The following is a 20,282-nucleotide window of genomic DNA, read 5'->3' as shown; positions in this document are numbered from 1 at the left end:
TTGGTATTTGTCTAATATTATACACTCACCTAAAGGATTATTAGGAACACCTCTTCAATTTCTCATTAATCTAATCAACCAATCACATGGCAGTTGCTTCAGTGCATTTAGGGGTGTGGTCCTGGTCAAGACAATCTCCTGAACTCCAAACTGAATGTCAGAATGGGAAAGAAAGGTGATTTAAGCAATTTTGAGCGTGGCATGGTTGTTGGTGCCAGACGGGCCGGTCTGAGTATTTCACAATCTGCTCAGTTACTGGATTTTCATGCACAACCATTTCTAGGGTTTACAAAGAATGGTGTGAAAAGGGAAAAACATCCAGTATGCGGCAGTCCTGTGGGCGAAAATGCCTTGTTGATGCTAGAGGTCAGAGGAGAATGGGCCGACCTATTCAAGCTGATAGAAGAGCAACTTTGGTGGTGGTGTAATGGTGTGGGGGATGTTTTCTTGGCACACTTTAGGCCCCTTAGTGCCAACTGGGCATCGTTTAAATGCCACGGCCTACCTGAGCATTGTTTCTGACCATGTCCATCCCTTTATGGCCACCATGTACCCATCCTCTGATGGCTACTTCCAGCAGGATAATGCACCATGTCACAAAGCTCCAATCATTTCAAACATGACAATGAGTTCACTGTACTAAAATGGCCCCCACAGTCACCAGATCTCAACCCAATAGAGCATCTTTGGGATGTGGTGGAACGGGAGCTTCGTGCCCTGGATGTGCGTCCCACAAATCTCCATCAACTGCAAGATGCTATCCATCAATATGGGCCAACATTTCTAAAGAATGCTTTCAGCACCTTGTTGAATCAATGCCACCTAGAATTAAGGCAGTTCTGAAGGCGAAAGGGGGTCAAACACAGTATTAGCATGGTGTTCCTAATAATCCTTTAGGTGAGTGCAGTTAACCTTCATTTGTAAAATATGACATTCTGCTGCAAACGGCCTTTAATGTCAATGAGCTTGTGGCCATTAAGCAATCTACACACCTCTTTAGCATCAACGCAATCAACTCCTTTTAGGACCCAGAGCTGATATCCAGTCTCCACTGGATTGTTGTATATTGTGTTGTGTACCAGCCAGTGAACTTGCTTGATGCCCGTTATTCTTCTTGTTTTGTCAGCCTACCTCCTTTTTCACTCTGGTATTCTCAGTCTTCAGATCTTTCGCAACCATATTTCCACTCCTGCCAGTTCACTCTATCAAGACAAACCCTGGACTAACCCCTTTACCCCAACCAGTCAGCACCCCCCTCACTTAACTGTTCTTCAATAATAGACTTGTTACCTGTCAGCCTCCAGCCTAGATTCCCAACACAGCAGCAGTCTGGCGATGAGGCTACTGCTGTAATATGCCACTACTTACTTGAACACATCCAGTGTTCATTTTATGGTTTCTGGAACTTGTATAAAGAGTGAACTGTCTAGCTAGCCTAATTGCAGCACATTTTTGGAAAGACTGAATAAACATGTCAAAAACCTAGAGCCTTAGCAGACACTCAAACTTAAAGAAGTACCAAGGATGCATGAACACCACAGCAGGATAACATAAATCAGTACCAATCATAGCTGTAGAAAATAATTTGCCACTGGCACTATGGTATCAACACGGCGTGATTCCTGTGCATACTTAAACAAAAAAACATTTTCTCCTCCAAACTTTTGACCAGTCAAAGTTTTATATATATATATTTTTATTTTTTTACCCCGGCCTCTGGGTCGCCTGAAACATTAAGTTTTCCCAGCCACTGAGCAAACTGCATACAAGTTCTCTTGAGTTTAATTAAGTTGTTTACAAGTTAATAGTTCTTGGTGACGAGTTTTAATGAGATCCATAGAGTGACCCAATCTGATAAAAATACTTTTTATTGAATCGAACTGTTCACTTTGTGATTCTGAAGATGAACACACTCTAAATGTGTTTAAGGTAAGGTAACTGTAATTTAAAATTACAGTGATATTTCTTCAGATAAGCTTAATGGAGGATGAATTCAATGTAACATATGTAACTCTTGCAGGGTATGTGCAAGTGGACGAATACAGATTTCTTTATTTTGTGATTATGTTGACAGTATATATTCTAATACTCTGCAGTAATTGTACTATTGTGTACCTTATCTGGATCAACCAAAGCCTCCACGAGCCCATGTACATCTTTATTGCAGCTTTGTTAATCAACTCCGTTCTTTTGAGCACTGCTATCTACCCAAAGCATAAACAAATCATATCTTATTCAGCCTGTCTCTTTCAATTCCATATGTTTTACTCTGTAGGCGGTTCAGAATTCTTACTGTTGGCAGCCATGTCCTATGACAGGTATGTTTCTATATGTAAACCTCTGCAATATCCAACCATCATGAACAAAACTACTGTCTGTATTTTCTTGGTTTTAGCCTGGATTCTGCCTGCCTCTCAGGTTGCAGTGCCAGCTGCACTGAGTGCTAATCAAAAACTCTGTAGCTTTATTTTAAAAGCTATTTTTTGCAACAATACAGTTTATAAACTTCAATGTGTGGTCTCAAGAGCTCAAATTATACATGATATGGTAATTTTGCTAAATGTTGCACTTCTTCCTGTTCTTTTCATACTTTTTACGTACACAAGGATATTTTTAATAACCTATCAAAGTAGTAGAGAAGTCAGGAAAAAAACTGTACAGACCTGTTTACCCCATCTGATAGTTTTAATCAACTTCTCCTGTTTGTGTGCATATGATGTCATCACAGTTCAGCTGGAATCTGACTTTCCAATAACTGTACGTTTAATAATGACTTTACAAATAGTAATGTATCATCCTCTCTTTAATCCAATCATGTATGGACTAAAAATGAGAGAAATCTCTAAACACCTGAAGAAGCTGTTCTGTCCAGCCAAAATGATCTGATGTATTAACACAGACATTTCTTCTGTCATTCATTAATGAAGAATATTGTAAATTTCTAGACCTTGATATGTATTGTAATTCAAATGTAAACCTACATTATGAATGAATGTTATGTGACTTAATTGCCTATAAATAGTTAAAATTTTTAAAATGTGAACATTATAAAAAACTATACTGCTAATCTTTTGAGTTACTGTCGTTGCCATCTGAAACAAAACAAATTAAATAAACAACATATATTGCTTTTAAATAATTATGGTTACCTGTTTATTTGCAGTGGACAGAAACGGATACTTTGCCATGCAAACCACAAGCCTGAAGGAAAGAAAGCCATGGAACTGAAGGACAAAGATAGTCTGACAGTCTGAGGAATGTTGATTTAATAATTCTGGATTTTGAAAGAACTCAGATTACTAGTTAATGTAATTTTTATTTTTTATAGAGCACTCCATGTCAAAATCCATGTTACAAAGTAAACAGTCGTAAAACCATCAGGTTTTAAAAGAAAAACGATAAATAAAAACCCATTGTTGTATTGTTTCAGTGTCATTAAAGCTGTAGACTGGAGGTCAGGGGTTGGCAGATTAGTTTAAGTTACCAGTTAGCTCAGTCATTAGTGCACAGGTCTTAATAATCAAAGGGTTGTGGGTTTGGTCCCCCCTTACATGAATGTATGTTTTTCCCTCATCAACAAATTAATTATGAAGAGAATGTTTCACATGGACCTGTATAGGGTGTACCCCGCCTTTCGCCCGATGTAAGCTGGGATTGGATCCAGCCCCTGCGACCCTGTACGCAGGATAAGCGGTTAACGATGGATGGGTGGATGGATGGATGGATGGATGTTTCACATGCGCACAATAAAGCATGTGTAGCAGTGTGTGCGTCCCCGGAGATTGATCCACATCAATCAACCTATGGGTGCATAGCCTCTTCAGGCAGAGGAAATTCTTGCACTTCTCATAGAGTAGACTTCTTTGAGCGTGAAATATGGAGTCCACTCACAGGTCCTCCTGACGGCAACTGACGGAGGGCCTTGGAACTGGTCTTGGCGTCTGGCGCCATGAAGACCAGGTCGCCTCCTATGTCCACCATGGAAGATGGCGAGGAGACTACCCGCAAAGGAGGGCTGGTTGTCGGGGGTGTTTGCTGGACAGAATTCAAGCTGGTCCTCTGGGGTAGGAGTCAGCCAAGACGGGACAGCGGGTGTGTGGGCTAACGTCTGTACCGCTCGGCAGCGGGATCCACATTGTCCTCCAGCTGGCGTTACTAGAGGTGGATCAGACTTGGAACCGAGGGAAAGACTAGCCTTTAAGCTAGAAAGCTAAAGTAGGCCAGGACAGTCATAGTCCCAGAGTCATTGAATGGTGGGTAAGGCAGGCAGACGGGAGGGCAGATGGGTGGCTAGGCGCTAGGGCGCTAGCAGGCTAGGAAACTGGCAGGGGGTTAGCTGGCTGAGGCTCCAGAAGGCAGCTAGTAGGCCGGGGATCAGGCAACCTGTTAGCTGGCACATGGCACTGAATTAGTGTGGGGGAGTTGAGTAGAGGAAACCAGCATCCCGGCTAGATAAATAGTCCTTGAGCCGAGGCTTGACCAGCACCATTCCCCGAGACATGGAGCTGATGGCCTCCTTGTAACCCTGGTTACTTGCTCCTCTACACATCTAAACATGTCCATAAATCTTGTGGAATACGTTTATGCTGGGTCCATGACTAGTTACGTTCTTCTGTCATGAGAGGCTGAGTGCAGATGTAAGAAAAGGAGGTGTGGACTGAAGCCCTGTGCAGGACTGTTTCCTTGCTCCCGCAACATAAGTGTTCCACTACCGCCCGCACACGCAAACGTTGTGACATGCAGAGTGAAAAATAGACAGATGTTTGGGCTATGCTAAATGTTCAGAATACCGACATAAATCAATGCAGTCATTTTTGTCAGTAATAACAGACATTTTCCAAATTTCAGACTTGCCTTTCTTTGGTATTGTATTTTAGAAGCCGCTTATCATCTTTTCAACTTCATTTGTTGACTCCATCTTATCAACGCAAGCTAAATCCTGGGACCCGCAGTATTATTTAATTTTTTAAGCGCCCACTCCCACCCACAGTGGAGTTAAAACCGCCTGCTCCCATGCGATTTGTGATGGGTCCCGCAGGACCTGATGGATCCCAATGCAACCCTCTAGTGTGGACCCAAATGCAGATATAGGCGATATAGGATGCAGTTCAACATAATATTTATTTAAACAAAAAGTTAATTGAACAGTTCAAGCGAAGGTACATCAGAACAAAACATAATCCAAAGCGAGTCAGAATAATCCATAAGCAAGGAATAGGCAGGAACACTCAACATAAGACGAGCACGTAACAAAGACTGAACAGAACAAGCAAACATTTAAACACAAGTACCGGTGGAGGACATGAGGTAATTAGACAGAACACAAACGCAGGCAAGTAGGTGAAACCAATCGAGGGGGAGCAGACAGAACCAGACCAAAATGCAGAAACACAACTGAACATCAAAAGAAAAATTAAACATAAACAATTCAATTCAAAGAACTTTATTTATACGTTAGGAGAAACTTGGAGAAAATGTTTCCACTGATTGGTTGGAAGGTAAGTTTGTGATCAATTATTGTCCCAAGGTATCTATATGATTCAACCCTTTCTACAGGTGCTGGTCATATAATTAGAATATCATCAAAGTTGATTTATTTAATAATAATTATAATCTTTATTTGTAGAGCACTTTTCAAAAACAAGTTACAAAGTGCTTTAACAAGTGTAAAGACAATAATACCCAAGAGACAATAATACAAAAACAATACAAGATAAAAGCATGAAAACATTGAAAAGACTAAAATACACGTTTAAGATAAATATAAAATTAGTAAAATAGAATAAAATAAAAGGGATAAAATACAGTCAAATAAGATCGGGAAAGGCTCTCCTATAAAAGTATGTTTTAAGAGGGACTTAAAAGAGTTCACTGACTCAGCCGACCTGATTTCCTCGGGCAGGCTGTTCCAGAGCCTCGGGGCCCTGACAGCAAATGCTCTGTCCCCTTTAGTTTTCAGTCGAGACTCTGGAACAGACAACAGACCTCTGCTCGAGGATCTCAAGGTACGTGCTGCTGCGTATGGGACTAAACGTTCAGAAATATAACAAGGCGAGAGGCCATGAAGAGCTTTAAAAGTGATCAATAGAATTTTAATGTCAATTCTAAAACATACATGGGAGCCAGTGTAATGAAGCTAAAATAGGAGTAATGTGGTCATATTTCTTTGTTCTGGTTAAAAGCCTGGCAGCTGAGTTCTGGACATTCTGGAGTCGATCAATAGATTTTTGGGTTAAACAGGTGAAAAGGCTGTTGCAATAATCCAGGCGTGATGAGATGAAGGCGTGTAAAATGGTCTCTGTGTCCTTAAAAGTTAACATAGATCGAATTTTTGCTATATTTCTAAGCTAACATGATTGAACAAGCTTTGTGGTGTGCTGCTCGAAATTTAAATTACTATCAAACCAAACACCAAGGTTCTTTGCCACAGGCTTAATGTGATTTACTGGGGAACCAGCAGATGGCAGTATTTGATTTGCCATCTGCTGGGACCCGATGACCAGGATTTCTGTTTTGTCTGAGTTCAGTTGGAGGAAATTATTTGACATCCATTTTTTAACTTCACAAAGGCAGATGTTAAGTGAACTCAGCATTCCAGGGCCTGTGGATCTGATGGGCAAGTATATTTGTGTGTCATCAGCATAAATATGAAAAGAAATGCCATGTTTATGGATAATATGTCCAAAGGGAAGCAGATACAAGGAAAACAAAATGGGTCCTAAGACCGACCCCTGAGGCACACCATATTTAACTGGACAGAACAAAGAGACATAGTTGTTTACAGACATGCAAAACTTCCTATTTGACAGGTAGGATGAAAACCATTCTAGGGCAGTACCAGAGATCCCCACCCAGTGCCTCAGTCTGTCTAACATGATGTTGTGATCAATGGTGTCAAAAGCAGCGCTAAGGTCCAGGAGTACAAGGACTGAGCACATGCCTTCATCAGCAGAGATTAAAAGGTCATTGGTGACTTTAAGCAGGGCAGTCTCAGTGCTGTGGTACTTCCTAAAACCAGACTGAAACTTTTCAGATAATTTGTTATTTTCCAGTACAGTGAGCAGCTGTTTGGACACAATTCTTTCTGGAATCTTTGCAATAAAAGGCAGTTTTGAAATTGGTCTAAAATTATGTGGGAGGGAGGGATCTAAACCAGGTTTCTTTAAAAGTGGGTTCACGCAAGCCGTTTTAAAATAATCAGGGACACAACCAGTAGATAGGGAGCAGTTGAAAACAGAGATCAAATGGGGCCCAACAGAATCCATTACTTTCAGGAAAAACTTTGTAGGTATTACATTAAGTGGGCTGGAGGACACTCTCATTTGTGATACTGTTTTTAAAAGCTCAGACAAGTCGATGGGATGAAACTGGTTAAAACTCTCTTGTTGCTGGTGAGGAACCTCTGAGTAAGAGGCCGCGGGGGTAATAGAGGCTCTGATTGACACCACCTTATTGGTAAAATAAGATAAAAACAATTCACAGTCATCATTACTTCCAGCTGAGGCCCAAGGAGGGGTTGGGTTTACCAGCTAATCCACAGTCTTAAACAGAAACCTGGGATTGTGTTTATGTGTAGTAATGAGTTCAGAAAAATAGTGTGTTCTCGCATCCTTAACCATGTTATTGTAGTTAATTAATAAATCCTTCAGACTGAGGTAATGGACTTGGAGACTGGATTTTTTCCATCTGCGCTCTGCTTTCCTGCATTCCCTTTTGAGGCTGCGAAGGCTGTCATTTATCCAGGGTTGCTTACTAGCTTTAGACGTAGGCCTAACCTTTAGAGGAGCAGTAATATTTAGTGACGACAAGCAGATATGATTGAAGTGATCAACCATATTGTTGGTGTTGGAATCAGACAGGTGTTGGCTTTGGCTCTGAAAGAATGCACAAAACTTTGAAACACCTTGTTCATTAAAGAAGAATGGCATGAGTAACAGGCGAATCACAGCTAAAAACAATACATCTGTGGTCAGATATGGTCATGTCCACTAATTCCACAGAGGAAATGCTGACACCCAGGGTAAAAACCAAGTTTGCCCTTTGACATGTTGTTTGAAGTTAAAAGAAGTGGCCATATTTAAAAAGTCAGTTGCATTAACATTGTTGGGGTCATCAACATGAATATTAAAATCGCCACAAAGAACAATTCTGTCATAATTTAAAACCAGAGTAGATAAAAATTATAGGAAGTTCTGATAAAAATTCTCCAGGCAGTTTTGGGGGGCGATAAATTATAACAAATATGATAGGTTGCAGCCCTCCAAGTTTAAGAGTGAGAACTTCAAAGGAGTTAAATTCATCACAGCATACTTGATAACATTTTAAATTTTCCCTATACACGCTCACTAGCCCACCACCACAACCACTGACCCTCGGTTGACTAAAACAATCATATTGAGGCGGACACAGTTCAGCTAGCTGGCTATAGTCATTCATCTGCAACCAGGATTCAGTTAAAAACATAAAATCTAGATTTGCAGACAAGATAAAATCATTTAAGATAAGTCTTACTTGAAAGTGATCTCACATTTTAAATGTGTTTGTTCTGGGTGCTGGAGTTGGTGCAGTTGTCCTAATCCTTAAGAGATTACTAATATTTCTGTGTGGGATGTGCACATTTCGGTTTACTGGTCTATGCCTGATGATGACAGGAATAGAAGTCTTTGGAACAACGCTGGGAAGAGACAGTTTTACATGCCAGCAGGTGGAGACAGTTGTTTGTGGCAGTGAGGCAGAGATCTGTTCAGTGAGCGGTGGTGTGTCCAGGTGTGCTGCATGAATGAAAAGTCATTCACCACACCACATGCTGTATGTGAGCAGCTAACATTTCTGAGCCCCGTTTGTTTGGGTGAAGTCCGTCTGTCTTAAGAAGAGGCATTCTTTGCCAGAAAATATTACAATTATCCACATAACACACACGATGAGCCCTGCAGGCGGACTGGAGCCAGTTGTGTAGGCCAAGGACTCTACTGAAGCGGCCAGCACCGCGACCAATTGTAGGAATGGGACCAGAGATAAAAACAGACTTTCAGATTATTTCAGTAATTCCATTCAAAAAGTGAAACTTGTATAATGTATACATTCATTCCACACAGACTGATATATTTCAAGTGTTCATTCCTTTTAATTTTGATGATTATAACTGACAACTAATGAAAACCCCCAAATCAGTATCTCAGAAAATTAGAATATTGTGAAAAGGTTCAATATTGAAGACACCTGGTGCCACACTCTAATCAGCTAATTAACTCAAAACACCTGCAAAGGCCTTTAAATGGTCTATCAGTCTAGTTCTGTAGGCTACACAATAATGGTAAGATTGCTGACTTGACAGCTGTCCAAAAGACGACCATTGACACCTTGCACAAGGAGGGCAAGACACAAAAGGTCATTGCTAAAGAGGCTGGCTGTTCACAGAGCTCTGTGTCCAAGCACATTAATAGAGAGGCGAAGGGAAGGAAAAGATGTGGTAGAAAAAAGTGTACAAGCAATAGGGATAACCGCACCCTGGAGAGGATTGTGAAACAAAACCCATTCAAAAATGTGGGGGAGATTCACAAAGAGTGGACTGCAGCTGGAGTCTTCAGAACCACCACACACAGACGTATGCAAGACATGGGTTTCAGCTGTCGCATTCCTTGTGTCAAGCCCCTCTTGAACAAGACACAGCGTCAGAAGCGTCTCGCCTGGACTAAAGACAAAAAGGACTGGACTGCTGCTGAGTGGTCCAAAGTTATGTTCTCTGATGAAAGTAAATTTTGCATTTCCTTTGGAAATCAAGGTCCCAGAGTCTGGAGGAAGAGAGGAGAGGCACAGAATCCACGTTGCTTGAAGTCCAGTGTAAAGTTTCCACAGTCAGTGACGGTTTGGGGTGCCATGTCATCTGCTGGTGTTGGTCCACTGTGTTTTCTGAGGTCCAAGGTCAACGCAGCCGTCTACCAGGAAGTTTTAGAGCACTTCATGCTTCCTGTTGCTGACCAACTTTATGGAGATGCAGATTTCATTTTCCAACAGGACTTGGCACCTGCACACAGTGCCAAAGCTACCAGTACCTGGTTTAAGGACCATGGTATCCCTGTTAATTGGCCAGCAAACTCGCCTGACCTTAACCCTATAGAAAATCTATGGGGTATTGTGAAAAGGGAGATGCGATACGCCAGACCCAGCAATACAGAAGAGCTGAAGGCCACTATCAGAGCAACCTGGGCTCTCATACCACCTGAGCATTTCCACAGACTCAAGGCTGTTCCCCTGAGATAACACTTCCCAGTCTGTACAGTCAAACCAGCCCTGTAGAGACTCAGCCACATTATCATCCCACCTTCTCACCAGCTTCTTGGTCACCCCTTCTCTCTGCAGTTTTGTACGGTAAGTAGGGATCAGATGGACCACATTATGGTCTGCAGTGCTAAGGTGGGTTTTTTTTTTGTATACATTCTTTACATTCCCATAACAGAAGTCGATTATTTTGTCACCTCTGGTGGCACATGTCACACATTGTTGCTAGGTTGGAAGTGTCTTGTTTAGCCTGTAGCCATTAAAATCCGTAAATGCACATTCAATCTGATGGACACGCAGCTATGACCTGTGCCGCGCATGTGATGTTGCCAGAGGTGGGGACGTAAACAAATACTAGAGCCAGCTGACCAAACTCGGGGAAAATATTTGGGTCTGAATGACACAGCAAGCAGCTCTAGATCAGTTATACAGCAGGAGACATTAGCAGGTCTACTCCAGTCTTTATTAAAATACACGCACAACCCACCCCCGTGTCTTTTCAGGCTGCTCAGTGTCCCGGTCCAGTCTGAGCGGAGAGCCAAATCCGTCCAGAGAGAGCTCGGAGTCCACGATCGTGTTATCCAGCTAGGTTTCTGTGAGGCAGACCGGACTGGCCTCTTTGTATACCCACTGGCATGATATGTTTGCCTGTAGTTCATTATGTAGGGAGCGAACACTGGCAAGTATAATGGAGGGGCACGGTGGTCTCTTCTGTGTGCCGATAAGCCTTTTCAGCCTCTGCTTCACTCCACCTCTCCTTCCCCGCTTCCTCATTGGAGATTTCCGCCGGTAATCACGGCCCAGCCCGCGTTGTCTCTGTATCAACTCTCCGCAGTTGTCCAAGTTTGGTACTGGATAATTCATATTTTGCAGAAGCAGCAGGTCGTCCCGGTTGTACCGCAGAATTTTGCCCCCATGACTCCCAGATAATGCCATTAGCAGTTAAACTGCCCACAGCAGCTCGCACTTCCTCAACATGAAAAGTCTACTTTACAAGCTTTGATCTCACTATAATAATGACGTCCAGAAAGGGCAAACATTCATAGAAACCCTGATATTAATCAGGTAAACACTTGCACTCGGGAACACACTTAAATAACTAGACAAACTTAACGGCGACAAGACGCTCTTCACCTGTCACCATTACAGCGCCAACATCCAAGTATGCAAGACTAAACACTTTCAAACAATCACCAGACAGAGAACACAAACCAACACTTACTAAAAGTAAACTAGGCTGAACATACCAAATGAAAATGAGAACAAACAAGGCTGAACAGTGGAAAGACAAGACATTAAACCTGTCTCTTTCAGTGGTTTGTATATTACTCATTCAGAGGCAGTTCAGAATTCTGTCTCTTGTCAGGCATGACCTATTGGCTATTGACCTTTTGGCACCACCTTAAATCAATGTAAACAGTGACGACAATGGCGGCTGAAAACTCCCAAGACAGATAGTACGACCTCAACACGATTGCCAACAGCTCAACATCAGGCGTGCAGATTTCTGCCTTTGTGGTAACATGCCCTGGGTTAAACTATTTTAATTTAATTTAAAGCTCCCACCTTCTCACTGTTCTGTTTCTTGCTGTCTTTCTGAACTAGCGAGTAGCTGGCCAGTTCCACTAAACAGTCTGTTTTCCCATTTAGCCATGTTAGACTGAAAATTAGAGAAAGATATAGCAAGCTGTGTGCCTGACTCCACCTGTGGTTTGGATTAGCAAGGCTAGCACCGTAGCCTAATTGCAGCACATTTTGGAAAGAGTGAATCAACATGTTGTTGACAACCTAAGGCCTTGGCAGGCACTCAAACTTTAATACCAAGGATGCATGAACACCACAGCAGGATAACATAAATCAGTACCAATCATAGCTGTAGAAAATAATTTGCCACTGGCACTATGGTATCAACATGGCATGATTCCTGTGCATACTTAAACAAAAAACACTTTCTCCTCCAAACTTTTGACCAGTCAAAGTTTTATATATATATATTTTTTTTTTTACCCCAGCCTCTGGGTCTCCTGAAACATTAAGTTTTCCCAGCCACTGAGCAAACTGCATACAAGTTCTCTTGAGTTTAATTAAGTTGTTTACAAGTTAATAGTTCTTGGTGACAAGTTTTAATGAGATCCATAGAGTGACCCAATCTGATAAAAATACTTTCTATTGAATCAAACAGTTCACTTTGTGATTCTGAAGATGAACACACTCTAAGTGTGTTTAAGGTAACTGTAATTTAAAATTACAGTGATATTTCTTCAGATAAGCTTAATGGAGGATGAATTCAATGTAACATATGTAACTCTTGCAGGGTATGTGCAAGTGGACGAATACAGATTTCTTTATTTTGTGATTATGTTGACAGTATATATTCTAATACTCTGCAGTAATTGTACTATTGTGTACCTTATCTGGATTCACCAAAGCCTCCACGAGCCCATGTACATTTTTATTGCAGCTTTGTTATTGAACTCTGTTCTTTTCTGCACTGCTATCTACCCAAAGCTGTTGATTGATGTTTTATCTGATAAACAAATCATATCTTATTCAGCCTGTCTCTTTCAATTTCATATGTTTTACTCTGTAGGCGGTTCAGAATTCTTACTGTTGGCAGCCATGTCCTATGACAGGTATGTTTCTATATGTAAACCTCTGCAATATCCAACCATCATGAACAAAACTACTGTCTGTATTTTCTTGGTTTTAGCCTGGATTCTGCCTGCCTCTCAGGTTGCAGTGCCAGCTGCACTGAGTGCTAATCAAAAACTCTGTAGCTTTATTTTAAAAGCTATTTTTTGCAACAATACAGTTTATAAACTTCAATGTGTGGTCTCAAGAGCTCAAATAATATATGATATGGTAGTTTTGCTAAATGTTGCACTTCTTCCTGTTCTTTTCATACTTTTTACGTACACAAGGATATTTTTAATAACCTATCGAAGTAGTAGAGAAGTCAGGAAAAAAGCTGTACAGACCTGTTTACCCCATCTGATAGTTTTAATCAACTTCTCCTGTTTGTGTGCATATGATGTCATCACAGTTCGACTGGAATCTGACTTTCCAATAACTGTACGTTTAATAATGACTTTACAAATAGTAATGTATCATCCTCTCTTTAATCCAATCATGTATGGACTAAAAATGAGAGAAATTTCTAAACACCTGAAGAAGCTGTTCTGTCCAGCCAAAACGATCTGATGTATTATCACGGAAAACAAATGCACAGACATTTCTTTTCTTTCGTTATTTATTAATGGAGGATTTTTCTGTATGTAGTTTAAAGGATTGGTTCTATGATTAATGCAGAGTGAAGAATATTGTATATTTCTGGACCTTGATATGTATTGTAATTCAAATGTAAACCAAACCTACATTGTGAATGAATATGTTATTTATATATATATATTAGGGTTAGTTGATAATTATAAAGAATTGACTGTAAATAGTTTAAATTTTTAAAATGTGAACATTATAAAAAGCTATACTGTTAATCTTTTGAGTTTTAACAGCCTCAAACACAAGGACACCTGTCTGTGGTACAGATCATTCTTTGTTTTGTTTTTTTTGTATTTTCATTTACAAAAATGGAATTCATCCTCGTTCTTTACAAACACCTCGTGCCCTTATTGAACAGACTGTGACTGTCTGTGCCATCTGAAACAAAACAAAAATTAAATAAACCACATTTATTGCTTTTAAATAATTATGGTCACCTGTCAGGTTTATTTGCAATGTGTAGAAACGGATACTTTGCCATGCAAACCACAAGCCTGAAGGAAAGCCATGGAACTGAAGGAGAAAGACAGAGTCTGACAGTTTGAGGAAGGCTGATTTAATAATTATGGATTTTGAACGAACATCTGAAATTACTTCTCGTAATTGTTTATAAGAATGAGAATAGCCAAAAAGGCTCAAGTCAGTAACATAACCAGGTGCAAATCCAAAATGAACAGGGAAGGTTGATGCCCATAAATGTCCTGGAAGTGAGTTAGACCTGTGGGAGAACAAAAAAAAGTTCTGGTTGGGGAGGAGGGATGGATAAGCCCAGCTGCCAGCGAAGTCTGGATGTACTTCTCTTTGGCCTCAGTGTCAGGTGGAGAGAAGGCGATGCAATGCGTAACTCTAGAACTCACAACCTTACACATATCTGGGATTAAACGTGGTTACGATGAGAAACTTCAACATGGCTGTGAAAGATCTGAGGGACAAAGCAAGGAGGGCTTTCTATGCAATAAGAATAAATATTAAAACTGATAAACCAATAAATAATTTAAAAAAATAATCTGGCTAAAGATTTTCACATCGGTCCTGGAAACAATTGCCCTTTATGGGAGTGAAATGTGGGGTCCACTCACAGGTCTAGATTTAAAAAAAATGGGAGAAACACCCAACTGAATCTTTCCACACAATTGAATGTTGAAAAACATTCAAAATGAGAACAAAAGTATTGGGCCTTAAACAGAAGCTACAGAGCAAATTACCTCACTAACATACCCAACAAAAAAACTTCGGCCTGGCACCGTTCACAGCGCCTGTTTGTGCACTACAGGGAACAGTCCAAAGGGCTTCCCCTGTCTGCACGGCAGCCTCCTGGTCTTCCCCGTGGTCATTCGTCCATTTCTACCTGCAGGATGTCTCTCGCTGACTCACTCAGTACTTACTGTTCTGTCATGTGACGCTGTTGTGACCTCGTCTGTACCTGCACAGCTGCAGGCCCCCCATCTGGTCCCCTTTTACACATGGGTTGGTTCTCTGCCTTTCCATTATGCACCATTGGTGTTGGCACACGCAATTGTGGGTAAGAATATAAGACCAGAGATGGAAAGAGTGCTAAAATATTGTACTTAAGTAAAAGTAGTTACACTGATGATTGAAGTTTACCGTTATAAAAATCTACTCAAGTAAAAGTAAAAAGTAGCTATCTTATTTATAAGCCTTATTATACATATGTAACCCCCTGGGTTATAGTGTTCACTAACCCTAGGATATTTTACTGTTATTTGTGTGTAATCATATAATGTGAAATTGTGTTTAAAAAGTATCTATATGCACGATGAGTAGTGTAATTTTTTAAGTTTGTTTCAAACGCACAGTGTTTACACTTGTTTGAGTTAAAACCTAGCCATCTTATTTTAATCTCACATCCTATAATGCTGTCCGTTCTCAGGGATGTGATTTTTCCGCCTCTCTGGGAATCATCACCTTATCGTGGTGGAGAGGTTTGCATGCCCCGGTGACCCTGGAGGCTGTGTTGTCTGGAGCCTAGTGCTCCTGGTAAGGTCTTCAAAGGCAAAGTGGTTCCAGGTGAGGGGCCAGGCTGAGAATGGTTCATAAAGACACCTGATGAAACGACGAGGAAGAGGAGAGACCCTGCCCAGAGGAAGCCCGGGGCCCCCATCTGGATCCAGGCCTAGAGTGAGGGGTGTGGGGAAAGACTCTGGACAGACCCGATAAGCCCAAACGGGTAGTGCGGGTGAACTGGGAACGTCTGGAGGAGGCCCCTGTCTATGCGATCTTCAACTCAAACCTCCGGCTGAGCTTTTCTGGCATCCCTGTGGAGGTTGGGGACATTGAACATGAGTGGGCAATGTTCAAAGCCTCTATTGCTGAAGCCGCAGTGGGAAGCTGTGGTCTCAAGGTCTTAGGTGCCTCAAGGGGCGGTAACCCTCGAACACCGTGGTGGACACCGGTGGTCTGGGAAGCCGCCCGACTGAAGAAGGAGGCTTTCCGGGATTTGTTGTCTCGGAAGACTCCAGAGGCAAGGTACCGAGAGGCCCGAAGGGCAGCAGTCTCTGCTGTGGCAGATGCAAAGCAGTGGGTGTGGGAGAAGTTCTGAGAAGACATGGAGAAGGAATTTTGGTCGGCACCAAAGTGCTTCTGGAGAGCTGTCCGCCATCTTAGGAGGGGGAAGCGGGGAACTGTCCAAGCTGTGTACAGTAAGGATGGGACCCTGTTGACTTCAACTGGGGAGGTAATTGAGCAGTGGAAGGAACACTTTGAGGAACTCCTAAATCCGACTGACATGCCCTCTCTAGTAGAGGCAGAGCTGGAGGCTGATGGGGATTTCTCGTCAATTGCCCTGGAGGAAGTCACTGAGGTAGTCAAACAACTCCACAGTGGCAAAGCCTCAGCGATTGATGAGATCCGCCCAGAAATGCTAAAAGCTTTGGGTGTGGAGGGGCTGTCTTGGATGACAGGTCTCTTTAACATTGCATGGAAGACGGGTACAGCGCCCAAGGACTGGCAGACTGGGGTGGTGGTTCCCCTTTTCAAAAAGGGGGACCAGAGAGTGTGTGCCAATAACAGTCTACTCCAGGGTGCTGGAACAGAGGGTTCAGCTGATAGTCGAACCTCAGATCGAAGAGGAACAATGTGGTTTTCTTCCCGGTCGTGGAACAACTGACCAGCTCTTTACTCTCACAAGGATCCTGGAGTGGGCTTGGGAGTATGCCCATCCAGTCTACATGTGCTTTGTAGATCTGGAGAAGGCATATGGCCGGGTCCCCCAGGAGATACTGTGGGAGGTGCTGCGGGAGTATGGGGTCCAGCTCTCACTGGATCGGTTCGCAGCAGAGTGCGAAGCGGTTGGGATGAGGATTAGCACCTCAAAATCTGTGGCCATGGTTCTCAGCAGGAAACCGGTGGAGTGCCAGCTCCAGGTAGGGAATGAATCCTTACCCCAAGTGAAGGAGTTCAAGTACCTCGGGGTCTTGTGAAAAAGTGAGGGGAGATTGGAGCAGGAGATTGGCCAGAGTATCGGAGCAGCGGGGGCGGTATTGCACTCGCTTTACTGCACCGTTGTGACAAAAAGAGAGCTGAGCTGTAAGGCAAAGCTCTCGATCTACCGGTCAATTTTAGTTCCTACCCTCACCTATGGTGATGAAGGCTGGGTCATGACCAAAAGAACAAGATCCCGGGCCGAAATGGGTTTCCTCAGGCGGGTGGCTGATGTCTCCCAGTCAGAGCTGGTTAATGTGGCTCGGGAAAGAGAAGTTTGGGGTCCCCTGCTGGAGCTGCTGCCCCCGCGACCCAACCCCGGATAAGCGGATGAAGATGGATGGATGGATGGTGATTTTTCCGGATTAATCCGGAATTCCAGATTTACCGACCTGAAAATCGGACCCACGTGAATCACTCAGATCTGTAATTTAAAAAAAAAAGCGGGGGGGGGGGGCTACAGGAGCTGGCCGAGTGAAATGGAATGGATTTGAGGACATCTACAGGCTGACGTGTGTAAAGTTTTCTTCCTTTCCAAGTATCAACAAGGATGGTCGTTTGCGTTCAGCTGTCCATTCCACACCTGCGCAGTGTGTACCACAGTCGCTCTCGCGCATCAGCGGTACGTAACATGTTGGGCAGTAATACTGTAATATTACTTTTCCCAGTAAAGAATAGTGTGACAGATTACTATTTCCAAAACAGTAATCTTATTAGTTACTAATCATCTTAAGGTTGCTCTACTGAACGCACCACTCAAATTTCGTCAAACTTTGTGTGACCAGCAAAAAGCTTTAAACTGCAAACTAATCTACATTGACTTAGGCTAATTGAAGCATCAGATAAAGCAAAACAGCAATGTGAAACTCAGAAAGAAGCTCCGGCCGTTAGTGCCAGTGATGCTTGGACTCATCGTGAGAGAGTTGCGTTATATCACCCAGTAATCAGTAGGCTAGAGTAGCTAATATGACTTTTTTAAGGAGTAGCCTATATGCTAAGTAACTACGTAATAGCTATATTATTTCTGAGTAATTTGCCCAACACTGAGTTGACAATAAGCATCGGATAAATTGGGTATGTTTTGATTATTGCTTGTTATAGGCTATGTCTAATGTTTACTTTGACTTTGTTGTCGATTGAACAATCATATAGCACTTTGCTGTATGAATGGTTGCTTTTTAAGTCGTCCTTATGTTAAAGGTTTTGGCACGTTATAAATCAATTTCTTGTGAATGGTTGTGAAGGCGTGTTCATAAGGCTTTGATCCGCGGGGTCGCTCTCCGCTCCTCATCAACAGACAGGCAAACGAGCGGATGCACGAGGTAACCATGGCAATGGCTTCCGTGTAACTTGTGCGATCCCGTGAAACTGTTGTGGCTGTTTGATCAGAAAATATTAATTGTTTCTTTAACAGTTAGGCCACCAGGTCTTAAACAGGCAACAACCTTTGCTGCTGTCTCTTATTCATTAAAAATAATCTATTAACTTCTACTAAACTAATTTACAAGTTAGTAGTTATATTATGATAGAATCAATTATTTCATACTGCATGTTGCACATTTAGCTGATGAAGTTTGGTAAAAAAAAATTATACAAAATAATTATTATTATAGAGAGGTGGCGAAGGTGCAGTGGATTAGACGCTTGTCTTTGATTCCCACTGCAATACATCCACCAAATAAGTTATTGTCATGGATCCTGCTTTACCATCCATGTTATAATAGAGCCGACGCCAGTTTTATCAGGGTGTGGGGGAGTCTCAGTATATTTTCCTGCTTTTTTGCCCTTTGCCAATCACATGCCTGATTCTACCTCTTACTAGTCCTCCACAGGGCAACGTCAAGTTCCTTGATTACTGATTGGCTAGGGGGCGGGAGAAAAAAGATGCATGACACAAGGTTGTGAGAGAGCAGTTCGGTTTTTGGCTCATGTGCGTCTCTCAGTGAGAAGATGATAGAGAAGCTCCTGGAGTTAAAGTGTAAAATGGATATTACCGCTGTTGTCCTTGAAAAGAGTTATTTTGGAGGTACAACACAGTACAAATGAGGTAACGTCGGGCTTCATCCAGCCAGAGGGAACGATCACCAACAGTCCTGGACGAATCCCGATGCTCCTGTTTTACGCATGATCCATGTGCTACTGTGGGCCGGCCATGATGGTGTAAATTTTGAGCATTGCACCAATTTATGGTTCATCTCCATCTATATAAAGCAAAACACAATATTCAGGCAGTATGTGACAATTCAAAATATTAAAATGTGATAGAATTCAGGCATTCTGTATGCTATTGCTTTTAAACATGTTTTCTCCTGTAGATAAATTAATTAATTTGAATTCAGTTTATAAATTCTTGTACTTCAATAGCTCTTGTGTTTCAGCAGGTTTTCTGCTCATGTTCCAAACTTTCTGCACATTCAGAATATCTCCCAGTGTTCTCTGACATGTCCATCGCCATATTACACTATATTAATGTCATAATTTAATGGGAGTTCATAATATTTTTTATCAATCAGGCCTCTACGTTATTGATCCGCTGGTATATAGCCTATCCCCTTTAGACTGTTAGAAACCGAAACCAACCAAAAACACTACTGATCAGAAGACAGATCAGCAGATAGGCCCATCTCACCACAAATCCACATGTTAAGTTCAGCAGCTCCGATAAAGTGCAGTTCACAGTCCAAAACAAGCAAGGCTGCGCTTCAGTTTCAAGATGTTTATATTGCAAAACTGTAGCCTAACAGTTCCGTTACTGTCTGGACACACAGCGTGACGTGCACATGATTAAAATCGTTGGTGTCGCATCAGCAGGGTGGAGTTGAGTTCACGCTGAGTCGAAACCTCTTGCAGCGCAGTATGTAGCCCCTTGACATTTTGCGCCCTAGGAGATGGCCCTTTCAGATATGAAGTGATTTGCGCTGCGCCGGCCACGGGGTTCAGCACCACAGGTCGGCCTTCCGCGACTGGGGACTCTCCGCAGCAAGCTGCCTCACAGTCGGCCCGCAAACATGATTTTTTTTTTTTTTATACTAAGTAACGGCTGTGATTCAAAATGTAGCAAAATACAATACTTAAAAGAAAACATACTCAAGTACTTCTCAATTACAGTAACGTGAGTAAATGTAATTCGTTACTGACGGCTCTTTCAGAGGTGTGTCAAGCAGGCTACAGACAGTTCAGAATTTTTAAAATTCTGAACTGTCAAGCTCAGTTCAACGCCAAATAAAGCAGGGGTCGGCAACCTATGGCACACGTGCCAGCGTGGGCATGCAGAGACATTTTAA

The 20,282-nt window shown here is 42.2% G+C and overlaps 2 protein-coding genes across 2 annotated transcripts; both read left to right on the top strand.

Moving 5' to 3' along the window:
* Nucleotides 1-1,960: 1,960 nt before the first annotated feature.
* LOC119903770 (olfactory receptor 6N2-like) lies at nt 1,961-2,886 on the top strand. Its single transcript, XM_038720014.1, has one exon. The coding sequence runs from the start codon at nt 1,981-1,983 to the stop codon at nt 2,884-2,886; it is 906 nt and encodes a 301-aa protein (XP_038575942.1). The 5' UTR covers nt 1,961-1,980.
* A 9,641-nt stretch (nt 2,887-12,527) lies between these two features.
* LOC119903769 (olfactory receptor 6N2-like) lies at nt 12,528-13,479 on the top strand. The gene has a single exon (XM_038720013.1). It carries the CDS (start codon nt 12,553-12,555, stop codon nt 13,477-13,479), a length of 927 nt encoding a protein of 308 aa, XP_038575941.1. The 5' UTR covers nt 12,528-12,552.
* Nucleotides 13,480-20,282: the final 6,803 nt, after the last annotated feature.

The sequence above is a fragment of the Micropterus salmoides genome, unplaced genomic scaffold (genome assembly GCF_014851395.1).
Source record: "Micropterus salmoides isolate LMB-PRFRI ecotype aquatic unplaced genomic scaffold, ASM1485139v1 Ms_hic_scaffold_15, whole genome shotgun sequence".
Lineage (NCBI taxonomy): Eukaryota > Metazoa > Chordata > Actinopteri > Centrarchiformes > Centrarchidae > Micropterus > Micropterus salmoides.
Note: the sequence above shows the minus strand (reverse complement) of the source record. Positions and strands in the feature narration are given on the sequence as shown.

Bases quoted from the DNA above. Each gene is read 5' to 3' on its own strand.
- LOC119903770 (XM_038720014.1), top strand. From the start codon at position 1,981: ATGGAGGATGAATTCAATGTAACATATGTAACTCTTGCAGGGTATGTG.
- LOC119903769 (XM_038720013.1), top strand. From the start codon at position 12,553: ATGGAGGATGAATTCAATGTAACATATGTAACTCTTGCAGGGTATGTG.